We start from the raw sequence: 22,535 nt of genomic DNA on the forward strand, positions 1-22,535 counted from the left end.
AGAAAGAAAAATCATTTACTATTCATCATAATGCTGAAAATTGAAGACCAGCTGTTCAATTCAATTCCAATACAGGTGAACCATGCATCTGATCATATTTATCATGGTACAAACTTGTGGGCTCCAATAACAATGTACAAAATCTTTAATTCAATACAGAAACTACTCTCAAGTCATTTATTTTTACAGCTATTAATTTTGCTGGGTTTTTTTATACTTCTTCCGCAAATGGAACCATTGTGGAATTTAAAAGAGATCCAATTATTTCTACATAAGGGTTACCATTTGTTAGGTCTTTAAATCACAATTTCTATCTAACAAAAAATAAACCCCAAAATGGAACCAGACTGAAACCAGTGAATGCAAAGTATGATGTTATTAAAAACTTTTACCAAGAACCTAATTGTCAACACTAATGTTGGTGCTAGAAAAGAATTAAACATGTCTCAGTATCTGCTAAATACAACCTTGGCAAAACTGGGAGTAGAAACATTCAAGTTTTCAGCATTTTGATGATATAAATGTAAATAGAACTTCATTTGTGTTTATATTAAACTACCCAAGTATTGATCTACAGTCGCAAACAAAAATCTTTTAAAACACACAAAGTCCCTAAAGAAAACAACATGTTCCATCATCTCTTGAGATTTCCTTTCCACACTGAAAACCTAGCAAAACCTTAAAATTGATAATCGATTGGTAACCCAACTCTTAGAGTAGATACATATTCCCATAATCTGGAAACATTTTTCTTTATCGCTACTGATGAGTAACAGCAATATTATTATGGATGATTAAAATGCAAATAAAGCCACCAAAGCTGCCCTTTCTGAACTGAAGATTCCACATCGTCAATTTATGTCAGCAAGTGTTATATACTTAGCAAAATGTGCGAAAGGCAACTCAGACAAGCTTTGGAACCTTAAACTCATCATTAGCTCCAATGCTCACTGACCAGAAGATATGGGATGACCTGTTGTCCTTAGTCTCCACAGATGGATGGTCATATCAACACTGATTTTTCACAATACACATTTTCCTCATATCTTGTTGGTCCTAAATAAAAATGGTGCCAATCTTGTAACCAATATGGCAGCTATGAATGTTTGAAAATCTTGTTATTGTTACTTCTGGATGAATGGTCATACTGACAAGAAATTTTCATCATACGACTTCCTGCATCTTGCTGGTCATAAAGAAAATGGTGGCAATCTGACATCCAATATGGGCACTCTGACAATTTCCTTGGAAATCTTGTTACTGCTTTTCCTAAACAAAAAGTATTATTGACATGGGGTTTTCACAAGAAGATTTCTTATGGTTTCTAGCTGATCTGAACTGAAAATTGGCTTGTGCCAATTTTACACCCACGAAGGCCACTGTGGTGGCCATCTTGGAAATCTAGTTATCGCTACTCCTGAAAGGTTGGTCAAATTGACATCAGGCTTTCAACAAAAGATATTTTTATATGATATCTAGTTGGTCCTGAACAAAAGTGGTCCAAATTTTACATTGAAGGCCAATTTAAAGCCTGAAAGGCTGGTCATATCAAAATAGGGTTTGCACCAAAAGACTGGGAGCCATGGTTATCATTCTTCAAGGATGCAAACTTGAATACTATCAATGGATCTGCTTAGGTCCACTACCATGATGTGTCTTTGGGCAACACTATTTACTCAAACTGCTTCAGCACTAAATAACTATTTGTGCTACTGTGCCATAAAATACCAAACCAAAAGACTTGTTACAATAACTAGTTGGACCATAATGAAGCAGGTGCCATCTTACATTCAGTATGGTTACCACAATGTCCACTACCAGTGGAACACTTTTTTGTCAAGTGTACCAACTTCTAGCCTGTAAGAAAGAAATATTCTGAAGCTCAGTTAATACATTTCATGATCATGGTCCTTTTGAGGTAATGACATTTATACAACAAAATTGTTGACTGTGTATTTTAAGAATTAGTACCTTTACCTAATCTTTTATCTTGCAGATATTTCAGCATCTTCACCTTACAGTTGTTTTCTTGTAATATACTAAATTTTTAAATTTGAAAAGCTCTATCTTTCTCCAGTGTTTTTTTCTTCCAATTCTTTAACATTTTTTAAAACTTAACATTTAATAAGCACCACATGACCATTACATTGTTGACGTGTTAAAGACATGCATCCATTCATACAGAATATGCCAAACTCGACTTCTAATTGCCAGAATTTCAGTTACATAAAACAGCAGAGCCGATGCCTGTATGTTAAGCCAATTATAAAAATTGATCTATAACATGTGGCCATGACTCCATGGTCAAAGAGGCATGAGCCACACAATGAATTGTCTTAACTTCATCAAGATTTGTTCTAAAGCATGAATAAATAAAGGGTTTAGACTTCAACCAACGCCTAATATAAATTTTCAAGGGCTGTTACCTTGACCCCATGATCAAAAGAATAAGAACACATGTCCAAGAATAAACTGTCTTAGCTTCATAGTAATTAATGCCAATTATAATGAGAATTTGCCTTCATAATGAGTAATGCCAATCATAATGAGTAATGCCAATCATGAGAATCTGTCTTCATAATGAGTAATGCCAATCATGAGAATCTGTCTTCACAATGAGTAATGCCAATTATAATGAGAAATTGCCTTCATAATGAGTAGTGTCAATCATAATGAGAATTTGCCTTCATGAGTAATGCCAATTATAACGAGAATCTGCCTTCATAATGAGTAATGCCAATCATGAGTAATGCCAATCATAATGAGAATTTGCCTTCATAATGAGTAATGCCAATCATAATGAGTAATGCCAATTATAATGAGAAATTGCCTTCATAATGAGTAATGCCAATCATAATGAGAATCTGCCTTCATGAGTAATGCCAATCATGAGAATCTGCCTTCATAATGAGTAATGCCAATCATAATGAGAATCTGCCTTCATAATGAGTAATGCCAATCATAATGAGAATCTGCCTTCATAATGAGTAATGCTAATCATAATGAGTAATGCCAATTATGAGAAATTGCCTTCATAATGAGTAATGCCAATCATGAGTAATGCCAATCATAATGAGAATCTGCCTTCATAATGAGTAATGCCAATCATAATGAGAATCTGCCTTCATAATGAGTAATGCCAATTATAATGAGAATCTGCCTTCATAATGAGTAATGCCAATCATAATGAGAATCTGCCTTCATAATGAATAATGCAACTTACATCTATACCATTTAGATAGTATACTTGGCATCTGTTGCACCTAATTATGTATACACTGTATATGAAGTAGGTACTATTATGTATAGTGTACCCATGTCATGTCACAGGGATAATCTATTATGTATAGTGTACCCAATGCCATATCACAGGGATAATCTATTATGTATAGTTTACCCAATGTCATGTCACAGGTATAATCTATTATGTATAGTGTACCCAATGTCATGCCACAGGGATAATCCATTATGTATAGTGCACCCAGTGTCATGCCACAGGGATAATCCATTATGTAAAGTGTACCCAGTGTCATGTCACAGGGAAAATCTATTATGTATAGTGTATCTATCCAGTGTCATGTCACAGGGATAATCTATTATGTATATTGTACCCAGTGTCATGCCACAGGGATAATCATTTATGTATAGTGTACCCAATATGTCACAGGGATAATCTAGTATGCTCCTTTATCACCAACTGCCTGTCCTGTGATTTATTTACTTTTTTATGAATACACAAACACAATGTAACAGTCTTCTACACATCAGTGAAAGTGTCCGTTTTGTCAATCGAGAAGTGTCTGTGTTTGAAAGCAAAACTCTGATCAATCAAACTGTGTGAAAGGTCATGTTGGGTCACAATTAGAAGAAAAATGTATTGTGCTCAATGATTGGCTAAGCAGGTTTATGCATTCTGAGGAGCACAAGCCGCCACTGGAGCAAAGCAGATTGTAGCCCATTGCTTGTGATGTACCTGAAATCTGTCCCATCTAGCTATAAGTATAATATACCTGACATCTGTCCCATCTAGCTATATAGTATACCTGAAATCTGTCCCATCTAGCTATAAGTATAGTATACCTGACATCTGTCCCATCTAACTATAAATATAGTATACCTGAAATCTGTCCCATGTAGCTATAAATATAGTATACCTGAAATCTGTCCCATCTAGCTATAAATATAGTATACCTGACATCTGTCCCATCTAGGTACGAACACAATAAATCTGACATATGTACCATCAAGTTGTGTATACAGTATACCTAACACATGTCCCTTCTAGATAGGAATAGTGTATGTGACATATATGTACCCGCAAGCTATGCATAGCTTACCTAACATCTGTTCCATCTAGTAATAATTACAATGTATATGACAGCTATATCATCAAGTTATGAATACGATGTATCTGACATCTGTACTGTCAAGTTATGAGTACTTCATACCTAATATCTGTCCCATCTAGTTACAAAAACAGCATAACTGACATCTGTACCATCTACTTATGAATACAGTGTACCTGACATCTATACCATCTAGTTATTAAGACAATGTACCTAATATCTGTACCATCTAGTCAGGAAGACAGTGTACCCAACATCTGTTCCATCTGGTTATAGAGTATTTGACATCTGTCCCATCTACATGTAGTTTTGTATGCAGTTTACCTGATATATGTACCATCTAGTTATGTACACAATGTACCAGACTTGGAAAAAAATCCTCACAATGCATCAAAAGCCTGATCACATTGGTGGGCTTATTTCAGTAGATCTTTTCACAAACCATGTTTGTAAGGAATACAATGTATTAATGAAATATACAGAATACATAGACACAAAATTTTAACAAAACCTGTAAGACATTGTGTGCAGAAAAAATTCTACCAGGCTAATGCTTTGTGACATCATTGCATTTGTACAAGTTGTGCTAGAAATGGACATCAAAGTGAACATGCTGACGGGTAACAAACGTGTAGTACTAATAATACAAATGTGCTTGCAACAGAATGAACTAGACTACTATAATAAAACAAAAGACCCTGAACTTTTCCCTAAGTATGCAATAATAGTCCTCTGCATGCCTCTAATCTCTTCATCCAGAGAAGACTCTCAAATACACAACTGTTGTGCAAGATGTGTGATATTCAGATCTGCACTGGTCATTATATAACTATATCTGCACAAGTTTTTTTTAAAGATGATATCCCTGTAGACTAATATTATGGCAACACAGCTTGGAATGCATATATAAAAATAATGTTCCCACAGTACTAGTGGCACAAAGATAAGTCTAAAAAGCAATGACACTAATACCACCTACAGCTTTCAATGAAAGTACCACAAAAATATGGCTGAATATTGTAGTTCACTATGAAGAAATATGGGGAAAAACTACTGACCAATTCCATTTTCATGGTTCTTGCACTATTCCTATCTGTATTAGAGACACAAATGATCATAAATACTTTTTGTTTGCAATGTTATTATGGGGCAATTAAGAGAACATAATCCCAAACTATGGCATTCATTCTGAAGTTTGCACTTTTTAACGGTCTGCAAGTTTTAATGATAAATTTTTGCTTAAATTATACAGTAGGCACTAACAACTTAAATTTATTTATACAGAATAATTTATGTCAATATTAACTGCCATAGCAACACATTAAATGAGCTAAAGACCTATTGAAAATTGGTCCAATTTCTGGCTGACCACTTGAATGGATTTTCCTGCATAATTTTGCACAAATTTTTTTAATCATAGTTGCAGAAAAAGGATGGAAATTTAAAGAGTACTGATTTTTTCATGTTATATATTCCAATTGTTAAACATCTTGCAATTACAGAATAAATTTCATTTTAATATTTCTCTAGTATTTGAAAATACTGGTATTGCAAATATATGGACTGATGACTAGAAACATGTCCACATGACACATAAATGATACAACTAATATGGCAAAGAGACAAGTCATTCAGTTGACAGAAGTCCGAATTGACATAGTTGTTCATATGATGAAGCCTTATATCAAATTTAGTTTCAATCCAAGAAGTCCTCCAAATGTTACTGATTGGTGATTAGAGGCTAGTTCAAAGTTAAACATTGGCCCAACACTCAACCAAAAGCATCAAACCATATTTGATTTCAATCTATTAGATCCTTCAACTGTTAGTGAAACATAATTAACAAAGTTAGCAGTCAAAATGGGGACACAAGTCCATAAACTAAAGCTGAAAAACTGAAAATCTATCAGATCCAAGTCTTCTCAATGAAAAGACTAAATTTTATTTTAACCCATCAAGTTCTCATAAATCCATTAAGTTCTTAAAACATCACTGAGCAGAAAACTATTTGTTGGGCAAAGTTCTAAAGGCAACTAGGGTCAAAAAATCTGTTGAAGTTTGGATAGAAAACTGAAAACCAAACTGGACCAACATCTACCTAAGGCAAAGACTGGTACCAAATTTGATTTAAATCCATCAAGTCTTTCTACAATGAGTTGAAACACAAAGGCAAATTCTCAGTCTAACAAGTGCTCCAACTCAATACACTGTAAATCAATTTTGACCTAGACCTTTTTAGTGCATCAAACTAAATTAGGCCTTCACAAGTTATTAGACATAAATGGAAATGAAGGCCAAAGTTCTAAGTAAAACTAGGGCCATGATTCCACAATATTATGTCATAAGGTGGCAACAATAGAACTTGGTCTTTATAATAATGTAAAGCCTCCTAGCAAATTTGGTTTGAATCCATCAAGTCCTTCAAAGTTATCTGAGATTTGGTTTGAATCCATCAAGTCCTTCAAAGTTATCTGAGATTTGGTTTGAATCCATCAAGTCCTTCAAAGTTATCTGAGATTTGGTTTGAATCCATCAAGTCCTTCAAAGTTATCTGAGATTTGGTTTGAATCCATCAAGTCCTTCAAGTCCTGAGCAGAAACAAAACCAGTAGGATGGATGGACATGGACTATAAGGTATTCTGACTTTGGTTTTTCTGAGCTTTTGTCCGTAACAGGTTTCAAGAAATGTCTTAATGTGAACAAAAGTGGGGACTTTTTGCAAAACTCTGGTCATATGGCAATTAGTTACCTGTAAAAAGAACAAGATTCCATGGCCCTATAGGTCTGAGATGGCTACCTTGGCAAACAGCATTACGGAGTAAAAAAAAATATTGCAATTCCTGTTCAAGTTGGTAAAAACTTGTACTGTCACATTCTTAATACTGTATTGACAAAGTCTGATGACAGATAACCACCACTTTTAAAAAATTCAAAGGTTTTCTGTTCAGGATGTTCTTTATCAACATATTTGAAAAAATGATGTGAAGTCTGTGCCATATATGACCAAAATGGCCACCATGACAATATAACAAGCAAAATGTTTGTTGATTGCACAGCAAGGTGAATCATACAAACTTTTGATGATACAAGTGCATATTCTGAATCTGATCAAAACTGGATCAGAAATATGGTGCCCAGAGTGCTAACAACCAAGGCAAATCTGATGTTAAGATTACCTCATTAACGTGCATAGATTCCATTCATATTCAAACTCAGCTTAAATCTTGATAATACAAGCTAACATTTCAAGCTTGATCAAAATCAAATCATAAATAAGGCTTCCACAGGGTAACCTAGCCAATCAGATGCAAGATCACCTTATCAACATGCATGTATCTCACTCAAAGCTGTCAAAAATATTGATTTTATAATTCCATATTCAAAGATGGATCACAATCTGGTTCAGAAATAAAGCCTCACATGTCATGGTAACAACTCTGCCAAACAGATGCATGATCAAACTTTCAGAAATCTTCACGATATGAATATCTATTCCAGTCTGATCAATATCATACTGGAATTTAGAATTATGACCCCCATAGTAGTAACAAGATTAGCCAATTAGCTGTATGTATGACCACCTCATTAAACTGGATCTTGCTCATCAATGAATTCCTCCTCATTAAACTGTGTGGATCTTGCTCATCAATGAACTCCTCCTCATTAAACTGTGTGGATCTTGCTGTGTGGATCTTGCTCATCAATTAACTCCTCCAAGTTTCTGATAATACAAACCCACATTCCAAGTCTGATCACAACGGAAATATGGATTCACAAATGGCCAAAATGACATGTGAAACAAACAGATGCAGGCCAATACCATAAGTTTACTTGGTCTTATGCTCACTCCATCTAATGAGCAGCAACATTTTTTTAAACAAACATCTGAAGAATTTTGATAGAAGACTGATTCTACTTCTGCCCACAGAAAACAGAGGCCATATCAAAACACAGTATTAACACCTAAAGAAATGGATCTAATTGATGTCTATCTACAGACAAATGGATTTAATTGATGTCCAACTACAGACAAATGGATTTAAATGTCTAACTACAGAAAAATGGATTTAAATGATGTCTAACTACAGCATTTACCACAATACTTTCAATATATGCTTACAAGTAATTAGGACAAGATGTGTGAGGTTACAGTTCATCCTATTATATAATGTACCTGCTGACAATATCAAACATCATCTCCATCATGTACTTTGTACATGTTCATAGTAAAAAAGATTCCTCCCTTCTCCTCTTTGATGATGCACTTCTCTCCTCCAAGATGGTCAAACATAGTATTAAAAAAAACATAATATCATGTTGAAACTGATTAAAATCAAAATCAGATTGGCAAGAGACACCATGCATGCATAGTAACAAGTATGACATATGCTTGGATTGTGGTGTGGATTTAGTAATGGACACTAGTATCAAGATCATACAGAAATGTGTCCATACACAAAGGATGTTCCAGCCAACATGAAGCATTCTAAAGGACAAAGTTCCATGTCGGACTGGAGATGAAGTGAATACAAAACATCTTGACAGAAAATCAGTATTGGAATATTCATTTATTTACCTAGCTGGGAAATGGCACCTAGACATGGCTGCTGACCAGGGATTACCATAATGTGGTTTGCCCTATTTTGTCAAAGAAATAAGCAAGGCAAAATGTGAACCCTGCAACGCTGAAAGAGTTTTCAAAAGAACAAGCCTGCTAAATCATCTGGAATTCATATAAGCACTTATATGGCAATTGTAATGTTCAAATTATAAATGGTCTCATTATTTCAAAATTCTATTCACCATCATTCAGGTGCTACTGAAAAGATAACATGTAGTACAGCAAGAAAAGTGTATGAAACTGGGGTCATATCAAACAAAGTGTTTACATTATTCGGGTGCTACTGAAAAGATAACATGTAGTACAGCAAGAAAACTATGAAACTGGGGTCATATTAAACAAAGTGTTTACATTATTCAGGTGCTACTGAAAAGATAACATGTAGTACAGCAAGAAAACTATGAAACTGGGGTCATATCAAACAAATTGTTTACATTATTCAGCACATCCAGATTTGAAATAAAAATAAAAAACTTCATGTCCTTATCAGTAGATAAATATTTTAATTATATCAAATACATTCAATGAATATTCCAATAGAAGCAAGAAAATTTCGTAATAATTTCAGCAAGTTAAAATAAGCCTTCAAATCCATCAGATTTTCCAAGAAAACAGTATGATCGATGAATTACCTCAATCTCTTTAGTCCATGTCTAATACCAAATATGATTTAAATCCCTGCAGACCTTCAAAGTTATTAACAAAAGTCCTACAGGTGACACAACCCCATAAAACTGTAACATAAAATGGTGAAAATGTAATTCCACGTAAGTCTCCCTAAAGCAGTAAAACCTCAAACTTTTTTTCCAATCCATTAAGTGCTTCAAAACAAACTGAATGATAGCTAATAAACAGGCAAAGGTGTATGTGAAACAGGGGACATATCTCCATAAAATTGTTCCCAGAAAATGTTGACAATCAATCTCATGATTTTGTTAAACAGTCTAATCTTGAGACAAAGTGTAATGATAATGTGAGGCAACTCTAACCTCAATGTGGTCTTAATGCAGCTATTTTCTCACTTACGCACCATCATTACATAAAGATGTAAAAATAATACATATATAGTTGACACAAATTTTATTTTGTTGTATATGCTTTGCAAACACTTAATTAGTTGCCTCCAGAAACAAATATTGCAGCCAATTTTACCCCACTCCCACCAAAAGTGTTGGGTTAGTTCTGCTGGGAATTGATCGGATTGGTCTGTTCATTTTAATACTATTTTTATCACATCAGTAGCTTTATCATGCTGAGCAAATGGGAGCAAAGTGCTGTTCTGAGCATATGTTGGGAACTGTTTCTTCTGTCCCTACATTTTGGGATTTTTCTTTTTGCATCTGAAAAAAATATGGTGTATAAAATCTGGGACATCCAAAAATCCTGTGTGCTTGTTTCTCTTTTGTGGTTCTCCATACCTTTTCCAACACTCAGTATATTGAATTATTACTGATTTGGACAATCATGGCCATCTGATTTTCAACTGTCCATGATTGAGAACCTGTTCTCTTCTTCTGAATTCCTCACACTATGCAACCAGATGAAACTGAAGGCCAAATGGAACATTATGACATTCCAGAAAGTTGCTGCAATAATTCCCACCATCAATTGTCCAATAGTGAAATTACTTAATTTCCCCATCTCATTCAGCATATCCACAGCATCCCTCATTTTCCTACTAATCTCATGGTTACACAGAATAAATACAGGTCCAATAATCCAAAATAATAAAACAAAGTACGATCTCATTTATGTATGCAGATCATGATAGTAAACTACAGACTAAAAGTGTCACATAAAAAACTCCGACTTGCAATAAATCTTACAACTGATCATGAACTAAACAACTTCATAATGATTTTTTGTTTGAGAAATTAAATTTCGTGAAAGTAACAAATTCAACTAAACAAAAGTCAAATTTACTGATGCAGAAAAATCATACAGATGTTTATTTTATCAAGAAAAAGAGTGTGTAATTCTAGTCTGACATCTAGGTTCCATGGACATCTATCCTATTTACAAAACACATTCTACAGTTCTGCTGCAAAATATGACATGCTATCAAAAGAAACTCAGATCTGTTCACAACACGTAGATAAAATACACACATCTTAATGCAAGAAAAGGATTAGAAAAAGTCAAGTTACCCTATGTATACTTGGTAGCAACCCATGCTAGTATTAAGGAAAGAAAAGAAAGGAAAACCAATTTTAAGTCGTTCATACACAATTTAAGTTTTATGACAATAAACGAACACTGAAAATAAGTTACAAGGACATGAATGGTGAACAGTTTGCTCACATAAATATATCTTTGTCTCTTGCATTCCACCACTTTTCAAATGTGGACACAAGTCTTATGTCAAGATATGAGTGTCACAAAAAGGCACATTATACATACACCTTGTGTGTAACAGTCCTCAACGAAACTAACCTTCTTCTTCGATTCATTAACCTTGAATTTTGACCTTCTGAACCAAAAATTAAAAGGCTTCTTCCTTAGCTCAAGTGCCAGACACAAAGTTTGGTCACAGTCCAAAATTTAGAACTAATTTTAATATGTGAAAACCTCATTCTCTTTTTCATTCAGTTACCATGAAAAAGACTGGCCATATGACCCCCAAAACAGTAGGCTCTTTCCTCACTAAAAGTACAATCCATCCACAAACTTTGGTTCAGGTATGTAATGTAAAACTAAAGTTACTGAGCAGAAACCATTTTTAATTTGTTCAATCAGAGTGACCCTGACCTTGACTCTAAACTCACCAGGGTTCATGCCTACTAAAAATGAAAGCCATCCACTAAGTCAGAGTACTACAGATGATTTTTCTTCTTTCTGTGTGACCTTGACCTTCAGACCACAAATCAACAGGGTTCTTCTTTACCCCAAAGTGGAAGCCATCCAAAAAAGTATGCTAAGCGAAGATGGTGGAGAACACAAATCATTCTGTGGGATCAATTTTCTATTTTCAGCCAGTGACCATGACTGTTGGCATTTAATCCATATTTTTCAGAAACATTCTTCCTTACCCGACTTGCAAGCCAACCACAAAGTTTACTAAACTGTCGATGATAGACAACTTGAGTTACTCTGCTGAAAAAAATGGTAATAAATGATGGATGGACAGACATATCCTAGTATGATCTGCTTTGTGCTGGGTGTATAAAATGGCACAAATTCTGTCAATATTATAATTGGTCAACATGCACAACTTATGAATGATGACCATAATTTGTGCCAAGTTTCACAGTAATCAATATAAAACTTGAAATGAAGCTGCATTTACAACGTTGTGTTTGGGGCCCAGAGTGGCCGAATGGTCTAAAGTGCTCTTCGTTACGGATCACTGCTATCTCACCTCTGCCTGTGTGGGTTCGAGTCGAGGATTCTGCTAATGTGGGTATGTGAGAAAGTTTGCCAGTAGCTTCTCATGTGTCAGTGGTTCTTTCCGGGGTATTCCCAGGTTCTTCCTCCACCATTAATACTGGCTGTCATGTATAGCCTATCGTGTGCTGAAAAATGGTGTTTAACCCTACAACAACAAAACAACAACGTTGTGTCATACACTGCATCAAGCTGCAAGTAAAATAAAGAACAATAACTTGCAATCAAAGTAATGGTTGTACTTGTGGCTTGGGGGTTTGCCAATGAAGTATGGTAAATTACACAAATTCAAAGGGTTAAACATAATTTGCAAGACTGTGATCAAGATGTTAAGAGATTATGATCAAGTTGTTCAATATTTTTTTGTCACAGCAGATTCTTTTCTCCTATTAGAGAAGTTTTAAAAAAATTCATAAAATGTTCCAACAAAATATTTAAACAATTACACTGAAGTTTTCCACTGAAGCGCTTCTGTAATAAGTACACAAAGAAAGAACATGTATGGAGGGAGGAAAACCAACCTGGAATTACTATTGTCGTTCCTAGTTGTGTCTCTTTATGTATCTGGTTTTTCCTCTGATGTAGCGCTAGCAATTTTTGAAGGACAAAAAACAAATAGTGCTAACTATAAAAATAATACCTTAATATTAGAAACACAAACTATTCTCAATAACAGATTTCATTTCGTTTTTGTGTATTAATGGCATTGTTCAGCACATGATATATATGGTGGTCAGTATATTTGGTGGAAGAAGAACCCAAGAAGAACCACTGACCCACTGGAAGCTACAGGCAAGCTTTCTCACATACCAATGATGGATGAGCCAAGACTTGAACCCTCATGGACAGGTGAGCTGCAAGTGATCTGTAAGTGGAATCATCTCAGATCACTCAGCCATCCAAATACCCCAGTAACAGAAAAGACGTTATGCCATTTAAATCCCTTCAAGCCAAATATCAATGAAGCATGGATTTGTCTGTGTGCATCTTCACATTATGACTATAATAAGTACCAGGCTGAACAGTGATCCACATACACGAGGCAAGAGGCTCAAGTGGACTTGCTCTTGCTCACCTGGGTTGTTGACATATCAGTTTGTGAAATCATGTATCTATTGACTCTTTGAAGAGGAAAGATCTTGTGGAACATAGATGCCACACTGTTACTGCTGGTGTCACTTACTTTCTCTGCATTGCTGATTTGTTTTCAGTCAGGCAGGAGGCTGATGATCTCTGAAGAATTGGTATTTTAATTATGCACTACCAACATGGTAGGAGTATTAACTACCATAAGCTGGTAGGATGTTGATTCACAAGTTGTGCCATTCTAAATGAATATACTAAAATAAAATGTATCCGGCTCCCTCATCTTGATTTGCAGCCTTAAATTTTTTTTATGCACAATATGAATTTAACGTAAGGTGGTTCTCTTGAGAGGCCACCCATTGATCATATGCCACTTCACCTGATACCAAAATAGTACACATGTATCATTACTATTTTGTTCCCCTTAAGAAAGGTCTTCTCTTTTGTAAGGCCAGCTTTTCAGTGCAGAATGAGTGCCTTATAAGAGAACATCCTATACTGTGAATAAATTTACAAGCATAAATTATACAGATGTTTCCTACTTCATTTAAAAGAGAAAAGTATACAACTTACCAAACTGAAAACTAGAACGTGAAATGTGTAATTCACTAACTACCACAAAGGATAACTTTTGAAATTTGAAAATAAAAAGTAATAGTCAATACAAAAATGCACAAAAGAGGAAGGGATGGAAAAAAGTTGTTATATATGCATTTCTTCGTATATTAAACATGGAGCGGGAGACAACAGCTGTGTTGTAAGATTAGAAACAAATTTAACACAAGTATTATGATTCTACATTGTACCACCACCTTAGTAAGCATTTTTGTCAAAAAATAGTTTGCAGAGCACACAGGGTCATTAGAAATTATGCTGAAATTTAATTATTTGCATTTATGAATTTATTCATACAAAAAGATTTCCACTCTCAATACCAAATTAATAGATGAAAATTGGCAGTTAAGAAAAGCATAAATATTTTACCAAATAATAATAAGTCATAAAAAAATGTTAATATAAAAAAGTCTCTCAAAGGGACAGACGCTCTACTGTCAAACAAAAACAACATCCAAGACCCTAAGATATGAAAACTTCTCTTGTACCGCTAAGTGTTGAAACCATTTTAAGATATTTTTTAACAATAACAACATTTTCAAGAGGGCAACCTTGAGAGCCATAATGGATATATAATCAGCAGCTTTTTCATTTAGGCCAATCTACACTGCATAAGAAGCTTTTCTGGTTAAAAATCCATGTAAATATGACCATCCATTGAAGAGGAGAATCAATGTGTGTCTGTGATTTGGATTTTTAATTTAACTTTAACAATGTTCCAAAAAGATTTTCAAGATGGCCATTGTGGCAGCTTTTATTAAAGGCAAGATTTTATTTAGAACCATAGAGATATTATTTTTGGTGAAAATTCCATGTTGTTATGACTATTCATAACTATTACAAACAAGATTTTCAAGGTTGCCACCATGGTAACAAACTGGATATCATACCAGCATTAATTTCATTTAGAATGATCTAGGCACCTTAAAACATTTCCTGGAGAAAAAGCTATGTCAGTATGATTGTCATCTAACAATGTGTAGTGATAACAATATTTTTAATACAGTTGCCACAGTGCCAATACAGGATGTCACAGGACCAACTAGAGATTAAAAGTATTCTTTTGGTGAAAACCCTATGGCAATATGACTAATAATTTAGGGATAGAAATAAAAAGATACGATATACACAATATCAGACAATACAGTAATCATGAAACTTTGCTAAGTTTTACAACCATCTCAATCAACAAATACATGGCAACAGAGTTTATGATAGTGGAGCAGACCCAGACCTTGACAGCAACAACGTAATTTTTTTATCTAATATCTTCCCTTAACATAGACTGGAAAAGAAAATGGATCGTGGAGTGAACCCTGTCCATTGATTGTGGCCTTTCCCTGACACAAATATATCATCAGTACATAAAGTATACAGATGTGTGGGTGCTATTTTTTGGTTTCATGCATTGGTTTTTGTATACAATCGGTGGTTATTTGGTTGATGTTAAATACTTTAACTCATCATGTGACATATCTGGAACAAGTTAGATCTATGCTTTGTCTAGAAATCATTGATGTGACATCACACAATATAGTATATGAAATGATACATATCACAACATGTAATTTCTGGGAGCCTTGGACACAATGCACATTGCAATATTAGACCTGCAATTTGCTACACACCACAATGTAGCAAATGTTCGAGTCAGCAAGCATGGCAAACACCTCAGTGATCAGGACTAACTAGTAAAAATTTCCAGATCCAAGTCTGGTACATGATTTACAGACAGTAAACCAGATTCCACACAGTCTCTCTATGTTATCTGGATATGCTTCCTATTTATTAATGCTCTCATTATAGGTTATTCTCTTTTCAATGGGAGAAAAAAAAAGGGGGGGGGGGCGTGTCTATTTCTTATATGTATCACAATGCATAATAATGTACAAGATGTATCAAGGCATTATCTCAGATATTTAGCACTGCAATGAGTCAGAAATTACTGACTTCAACTATTAAGTTATCAATGATTCACAAAGCAAGAGCAAACCCATATGCCATCTCCAGATATAGAAGTAGTTTGAGAAAAGGAGAAATAGAGAGAGAGAGTAGAGGGACTTACCAACAATGATAATGATAATTACTACTATTACTGCTATTAGAATCAACCACATCTGAAAGGTCAGAAAACATAGCATGCTACAAGAACAATAACAACATAATCAAAAGAAAATGTGCATTAAATACAAACATAATCGGTGCATAAAAATGAACCCTCCCTTGCCACTAGAAAAAGTCTTTACCTTACTGACGTGTAAAATGACGAGGGATTTTTCTAAGCAAAATAATCAAAGTTTGCTACATTAGAATGTCCCCAAGAAGAAAAAAAAGGGAAAAAAAGAAAATATAACTTAATAATGAACATAATACATTTATGACATCTAAAGGAAAGTGGCTACTCTATATAAATATAGGCACTATGGTTTACAACATGTAACTTACCAATGATTATGATTATAATGATGCCTACAATTCCACCCAATATTAGCATCATCTGAAATTGTATTAAACTGACTGAAACAAGGAACTGAGAAACTCCAGGCAATTATATTGTATAAAATTCTATTACTTTAACATCTAGCCCATATTATGCATAGATACTCCATTACAAGTCGATCCAAATGTTAACTTCACAGGCCAATATCTGCTGTTGCACAACGACCTGGCAGATCTGAGCATGTGCAGTTTGAAGGGAGAAATTAGTATAGGAATCAATCTTATCTGTCAGCACATTATGCAATATCAGACCAGGGTTAATGCTGTCTGTAGATGGACAAACAAGTATATAATAGTAACTAGAAAAACCTGTATAATTCACTACTTTCTTGAAGTGCAAAAGTCTACTATGAAAAAAAAATAACTTTAAGGACAAAATGGAGTACTGAATATACATGCACCAATACAACTTATTACAACTGACAATATTTTGCTGTTTTGTTCAATGTTTTGCATCAGTCAACATTTTCTTGTTTATTAGGAAACAGGAACACTATCAAACAAGAGTATTGGGAATGGTACATTGTATGCAAGACTTACCATGAATGATACCTCCTTATATGCAAGACTTACCATGAATGGTATATTTTATGCAAGCCTTACCATGAATGGTACATTGTATGCAAGACTTACCATGAATGGTACATTAAATGCAAGATTTACCATGAATAGTACATTAAAGGCAAGCCTTGTGCTTAACAGTCACCAATGAAAGCACTAGCAGGGCATGGTTGACTGGAAATTATTAACCATGTCTCAATTACCTTGAGTATGGTACACCTCTCCCTCAATAGCTCGCGCACAATGGGGTCCACAAACATTGACCGCACTATAAGTGAGGGCATGCGTAACCGAGGGACCTCACATTTTTTTAAAAATCCACTTAAACATCGAGAAAACCTGAGGGGAGGGGAGTTATGGGACTAGGCTGTTTAATGAATGAATCCTCGTTTTACAATTACATCGATAATTGTTAATAACACGCTTTTCCTAATGAAGTTGTTCATTATTCTGTATAAATAACATTTATTTTCAAAATGTCCAACACATGCAAGATCATTGTACGTGAAAAACATGTATTACATCATGGCTTTTTGTTTTGTTGATAAGTCTGGTTCTCGGAGTGGTATTTAATAGCATCCTGCCAAATCAGGAGTCTGTTAGCAGGGAACTAGACTTACTTACGATACACCACCAAACAAGATTTCTTGTTTTTCAAAAACAAGCAACATTTATTTCGTGAGAAAATCATATACGTCAAAACTCAATTTTCGATTTGTTCAATTAGTACATTATTGATGCCATGATTTCATTGGAAGTAACAGTGAAACTACTTATCATCCTTGAGGATATCTCTTCGTGCCATTTCAGGATTTCTCTGAAACTCGCTTGCTCATAATAATCCATATCTGTGAAACCAAAAATCTTATTTTACAAAGTATTCTGGTTGCCTTGCTGTCTTTGATCACAGTTATGAATGAGTCGGTTAATTTAAGGTAGTTTATGTTATTTACACATTATTTTTAACAGTAATCAATTGATCCATGAAGTGAGTTCACCCGACATATGACTGGGGCTGCTAGATTTTAAGTTTGTAGGATTTGCATGCCTTTTAAATATTCTTTTAATCCACCTCATTTACTTGATCCAAAAGACATAATTAACCTGATAATACAAAGGATGCCAGCTTTTAATTCAGTGCAACACTGCAACAAATACTTCTGCAAGTCAGTTATCAAAACACGGTTGGCACTTATTTAGGTTCTCAGAGCAATGCTTGCGGACATAGCTGTTATGGTAGATTGAAATTTTTTATGTTTAAATACACACTGCATTTATAATTACACTTAAGAGAAACTAAAAGAATTAAAACACAAATTTCACTTAACAAAAATTATGTAATTGGTATTTAAGTATTAATGTACTGCTTACACTGGGCATAAATGACACTTTCATTGACTGAAATTTCCTTGAATATTTTTAATTATAGTGTACTAAGAATGTCGTCTGGAAAGAAATGTATATTTATATGACTTCTTATTAAAAGATGAAAATTTCAAAATGTTGATTAAAACTTTGAGGTCCTATCTACCGTTTTTGACTATAAATCGAGCGATATATCAACGTTTCAGTTCCCAATTTTGATAGGGGCCCCGAACGGCCGAGTGGTCTAAAGCGCTCTCCGTTATGGGTCAATGCCATCTCACCTCTGTCTGCATGGGTTCGAGTCTCGGATTCAGCCAATGTGGGTATGTGAGAAAGCTTGCCAATAGCTTCTCGTCGGTCAGTGGTTCTTTCCGGGTTTTCCCGGGTTCTTCCTCCACCATTAATACAGACTGCCATGTATAGCCTATCGTGTGCTGAAAAATGGCATTAAACCCTACAACAACAGCAGCAACAACCAATTTTGATCGCTATTATGTTTTAAGAAATACGGATCAATTTTTGTATTTACTGGTTTTTAAAAAATGGGATCCAGGCCTGACCCCTCGTAATAAGCGGGTTCGCGAGTTATAGAGGCTGTGGTGTATGTGGTATTAAACTACACTAAGTTTGCTGAAACCCTTCTTTTCTTATTAGCCCTACCTTGACATTTGACCTTTAAACTCCAAATCTGTAGGTGTCTTACTTATCTATGTACAAGCTATCTACAAAATTTGGTAAAGAAGTTAAACATGGAACAGAAGTTATTTTGAAAAATCCATTTTCCTTTTAGTCACAAAAACTTATGTTAAGAGGTCTTGAAGTAAAATTATGCACAAAACATTTTTCTTCCTTCCGTCACAGCGATGCTGACCTCTGACCTTTGAACCTATTATCAACAGGCTTCTTTCTTACCCAACATGAAAGTCTTCAATAGTTTTCTATTAATATGTGACCCTGATCTTTGACCATTTTATCCAAAATTGATAGACTTTTTCCTTATCCTAAATGCAAGCCATCCACAACTTCTGGTCCAAATGTGTGATGTACAGTTAATGTTACTGTGTAGAAACCATTTTGTTTCATTCAGTCACAGATGACCTTAACCAATTACTTAATACTGATAGGCTTCTTCCTGACCCAAAGTACAGCCCATATACAAAGTTTGGTAACTACAGATGGTGAAGAACCAAAACTGGTAAAAGTTTGATGGACAGATAAATAAATGGATATATGGCATCATAACCTAAAGTGCTCTGCTTTATGGCAGGCACATACAAATGTCCGGTGAACAAATAACAATAATTTCAATTGTCTTAATCCCATTTTAAAGCTTAAGTATAAAGAAATAAAAACAATTCTCAGTTTTATTAGCACTGGTTGACGTCATGCAAGTCCTACCATGCTAATGCATCGGTGTTTTGGATGCACATGCTTCAATCAAATATATGCATTAAATATATAGCAAAGATTCTTTATTATGTTCTTAGGTACAATGTTTCCCTCTGTTAGAATGTTTGACTTTAATTTTGCTGGCTAAATTCCTAATTACTATCTATTCCAAAGGCTTTATTATAACGTTTAACTGGTTACAGCGCTTAATTTGTGTGGTCAACCTGAGAAAATGAGTTCAATTGTAACACTTTTATTAGGCAGTCATTTAAATATGTCATAACAACACAAGGTGCCAGGTAAAAAAAATGCGTTATAATCACATCTTTCATAATTGGCAAATAACAGAGATCTAACAAAGGGGCAAAGTAAATAAGTTGTGATAATCACATCACATTCATAATCAGTACTTTAGGTCAATGGTTGCTGGTTCAAGGCAATAAAAGCATGAAAAGAAATGTTTTTTGGTTTAACTACTAGCTAATAAAAACATAACCTAAAGCTATTTGTTTCCTAATAGAGTACAGCTTGACATGAATCTCTCATGTTTATTTTGAATTCTGACTTGTGAAAATGGATGAAATTCTGCCTGCCAGAAGAAAAAAATGTCTCTTTAAGACACAAAGCTACAAGTAAATATATGAAAAACAGAAGTCAAAGTACCTAAATGTTCTTATCCAAAGATACAAAATGAGATTTTACAAAAAGAAAATGGTTTTTGACATAAATGTACTGTCCAAAATCGATATGATCTATCATGCATGTTAAGGCGGAGTTTTGTGAGCAAACAGATGGCATTACCAATGATAGCAATGCTGCTGATGCTGATGACGTCCCCTTGCCACAGTGCATCACACCTACTTGAGTCTGATAATCAGGATGTTGATTTCTCAACAGTGATCAAAGGCTCCTCCCTCTTTTCCTTTAGTCTGATTGTTTTCACTTCTTTCAAACTGAGAATGTCAAATGAAATTTTCCACCTTTTGAACAACTTGTTCCCACAATGGCAAATTTGTAGTTATTAAACAAAATATTCATTGTTAACAAAGGATGAATAACTTTTACAGTTTATGCACACATATGCTAGCCACTGTCCATGGTAATGAATTATGAACACAAGTTCATCAGTGCCAAGAGATGTTGGCTTGATATAGAAACTGGCTGGGGTCTTTCAAGTATGAGACCAGTGAACTACCATTATTTTATAGTAACCATTCCTTACTGGCTTAAGTTTATTTATGCAGTGATATGTTCAGGCCCCTATTTACAAGCATATTGACGGAACTTCATACCTTGCAGTTTTTCCACCAAAATTTGCGTTTGAGTTTTCCTGCACTAGCTTCAAACTGTGAAGCCCCAGCTTGGAGTGCATCTGTAAAAAAAAAAAAAAAAATAAGGGTCATCAATTTACCATTTATTATGCTTGTTCCATACAAACATGCCTAAAGTAATGACCATCGTTCTTTTATATGCATCCACTGGTGTCTCTCCAGACTGTGCCTCTGCACCTTTTTCACAATAAAATTCAAAAAGGGTTCATGTACAAACCAGCAATGCATTATTCAAGGCACAAAAGCATGATGCTGGGGGAGTGGGAGTAAAATTAATTATAATTATGTAATACCACTGCATTGCTATCCTTTCCTGAGCTTCTTGGTCATCAGTGGAAGATAAATATTCTCTCCTTCAATCAGTATTTGGAGGGCCAGAAAATACAACATGATTCCAGTCTGATGTCTCAGTCATATCCAACATATGGAACATCTTCCTCTTATGACTTGGACTGAGACTACATCCGTTGGGGGTGGGGGTGTCTTTTCAATAGTAATGGGTAAGTATTACATAATAAAAATTACTTTTACACCTCACTCAAAAAATTACGTTCTAATAGCAGTGGTACCAGACTCAAAATATTTGATAGCCTGATGTCCAGGACCCTCTAATTACAGATCAGGTCCCTCCTATATTCCACGAGATGTGCCTGTTGGGCTTATTGCAAACAAATTTACCAAAGAAAACTTTGATCGTGCTGATGAAGTGCAGAATGTTTTATCCAAGAAGTTGAAAGACTAGTAACTTATAAATATTTATCCATGTCTATGCCATTTAACCGTATGAAGATCATCTAATCATACATCTACAGAAAACTGTAAAGTTTGTTTACAACCTGAAGGATGTGACCTATGACTAGGAAACAGATTGCCTGGGTTACCTATAATTAGTGCTCACTTGGCTTGACCATGCATGTAGTTCTATCAGAGGTAAAACACAATACCATTTTTGGATATTTATGTGCATTACAGAAACCAGCCAGAACCAAGTTAATAGTGGGTACCAGAATTGTTCCAGCAGTCACTGCAACCAGAGCAATTATGCATCAGAGAGTAATGGGATTATGGACTAGCTTGTACATTACTGATGTAATCTGCAGAGTTTGGGAAATGCAAGATCTTATTGTGGTAGTATAATTAATAATGTGATCAAAGTGGTCCATGCTGTTTTTGAGTCTTTGATTAAAATCAGCTTTATCTTTGATACAGCAACAGACCAAACTTCATGGACTTTATTTCTCACTGAAGAAAGGTCCCTGTTCGTGAGAGACGACATACTCTCTTGATAGTGAAGAATGAAAATCCACATTGGTGGACAGCGAAATATCGAAGGAAACA

The 22,535-nt window shown here is 34.8% G+C and overlaps 1 protein-coding gene across 4 annotated transcripts in view; it reads right to left on the reverse strand.

The window, feature by feature from the left end:
• The window catches only part of LOC149781242 (vesicle-associated membrane protein 3-like), a 58,158-nt gene that overhangs the window by 7,024 nt on the left and 28,599 nt on the right, over positions 1–22,535 (reverse strand). For 2 of the 4 annotated variants that reach the window (XM_089935324.1, XM_089935322.1), the window contains 2 exons: positions 21,159–21,238; positions 16,118–16,169 (listed from right to left, as the gene is read on the reverse strand). In XM_089935324.1, coding sequence (XP_089791450.1) covers positions 16,118–16,169; positions 21,159–21,238 — 132 coding nt within the window. Of the gene's footprint in view, positions 1–16,117; positions 16,170–16,497; positions 16,550–21,158; positions 21,239–22,535 lie in introns of all 4 variants that reach the window. The other 2 variants (XM_089935323.1, XM_089935325.1) reach the window with 2 other exon arrangements.

This window comes from Sinohyriopsis cumingii, chromosome 15 (genome assembly GCF_028554795.1).
Source record: "Sinohyriopsis cumingii isolate HCF-2022 chromosome 15, ASM2855479v2, whole genome shotgun sequence".
Classification (NCBI taxonomy): Eukaryota; Metazoa; Mollusca; class Bivalvia; order Unionida; family Unionidae; genus Sinohyriopsis; species Sinohyriopsis cumingii.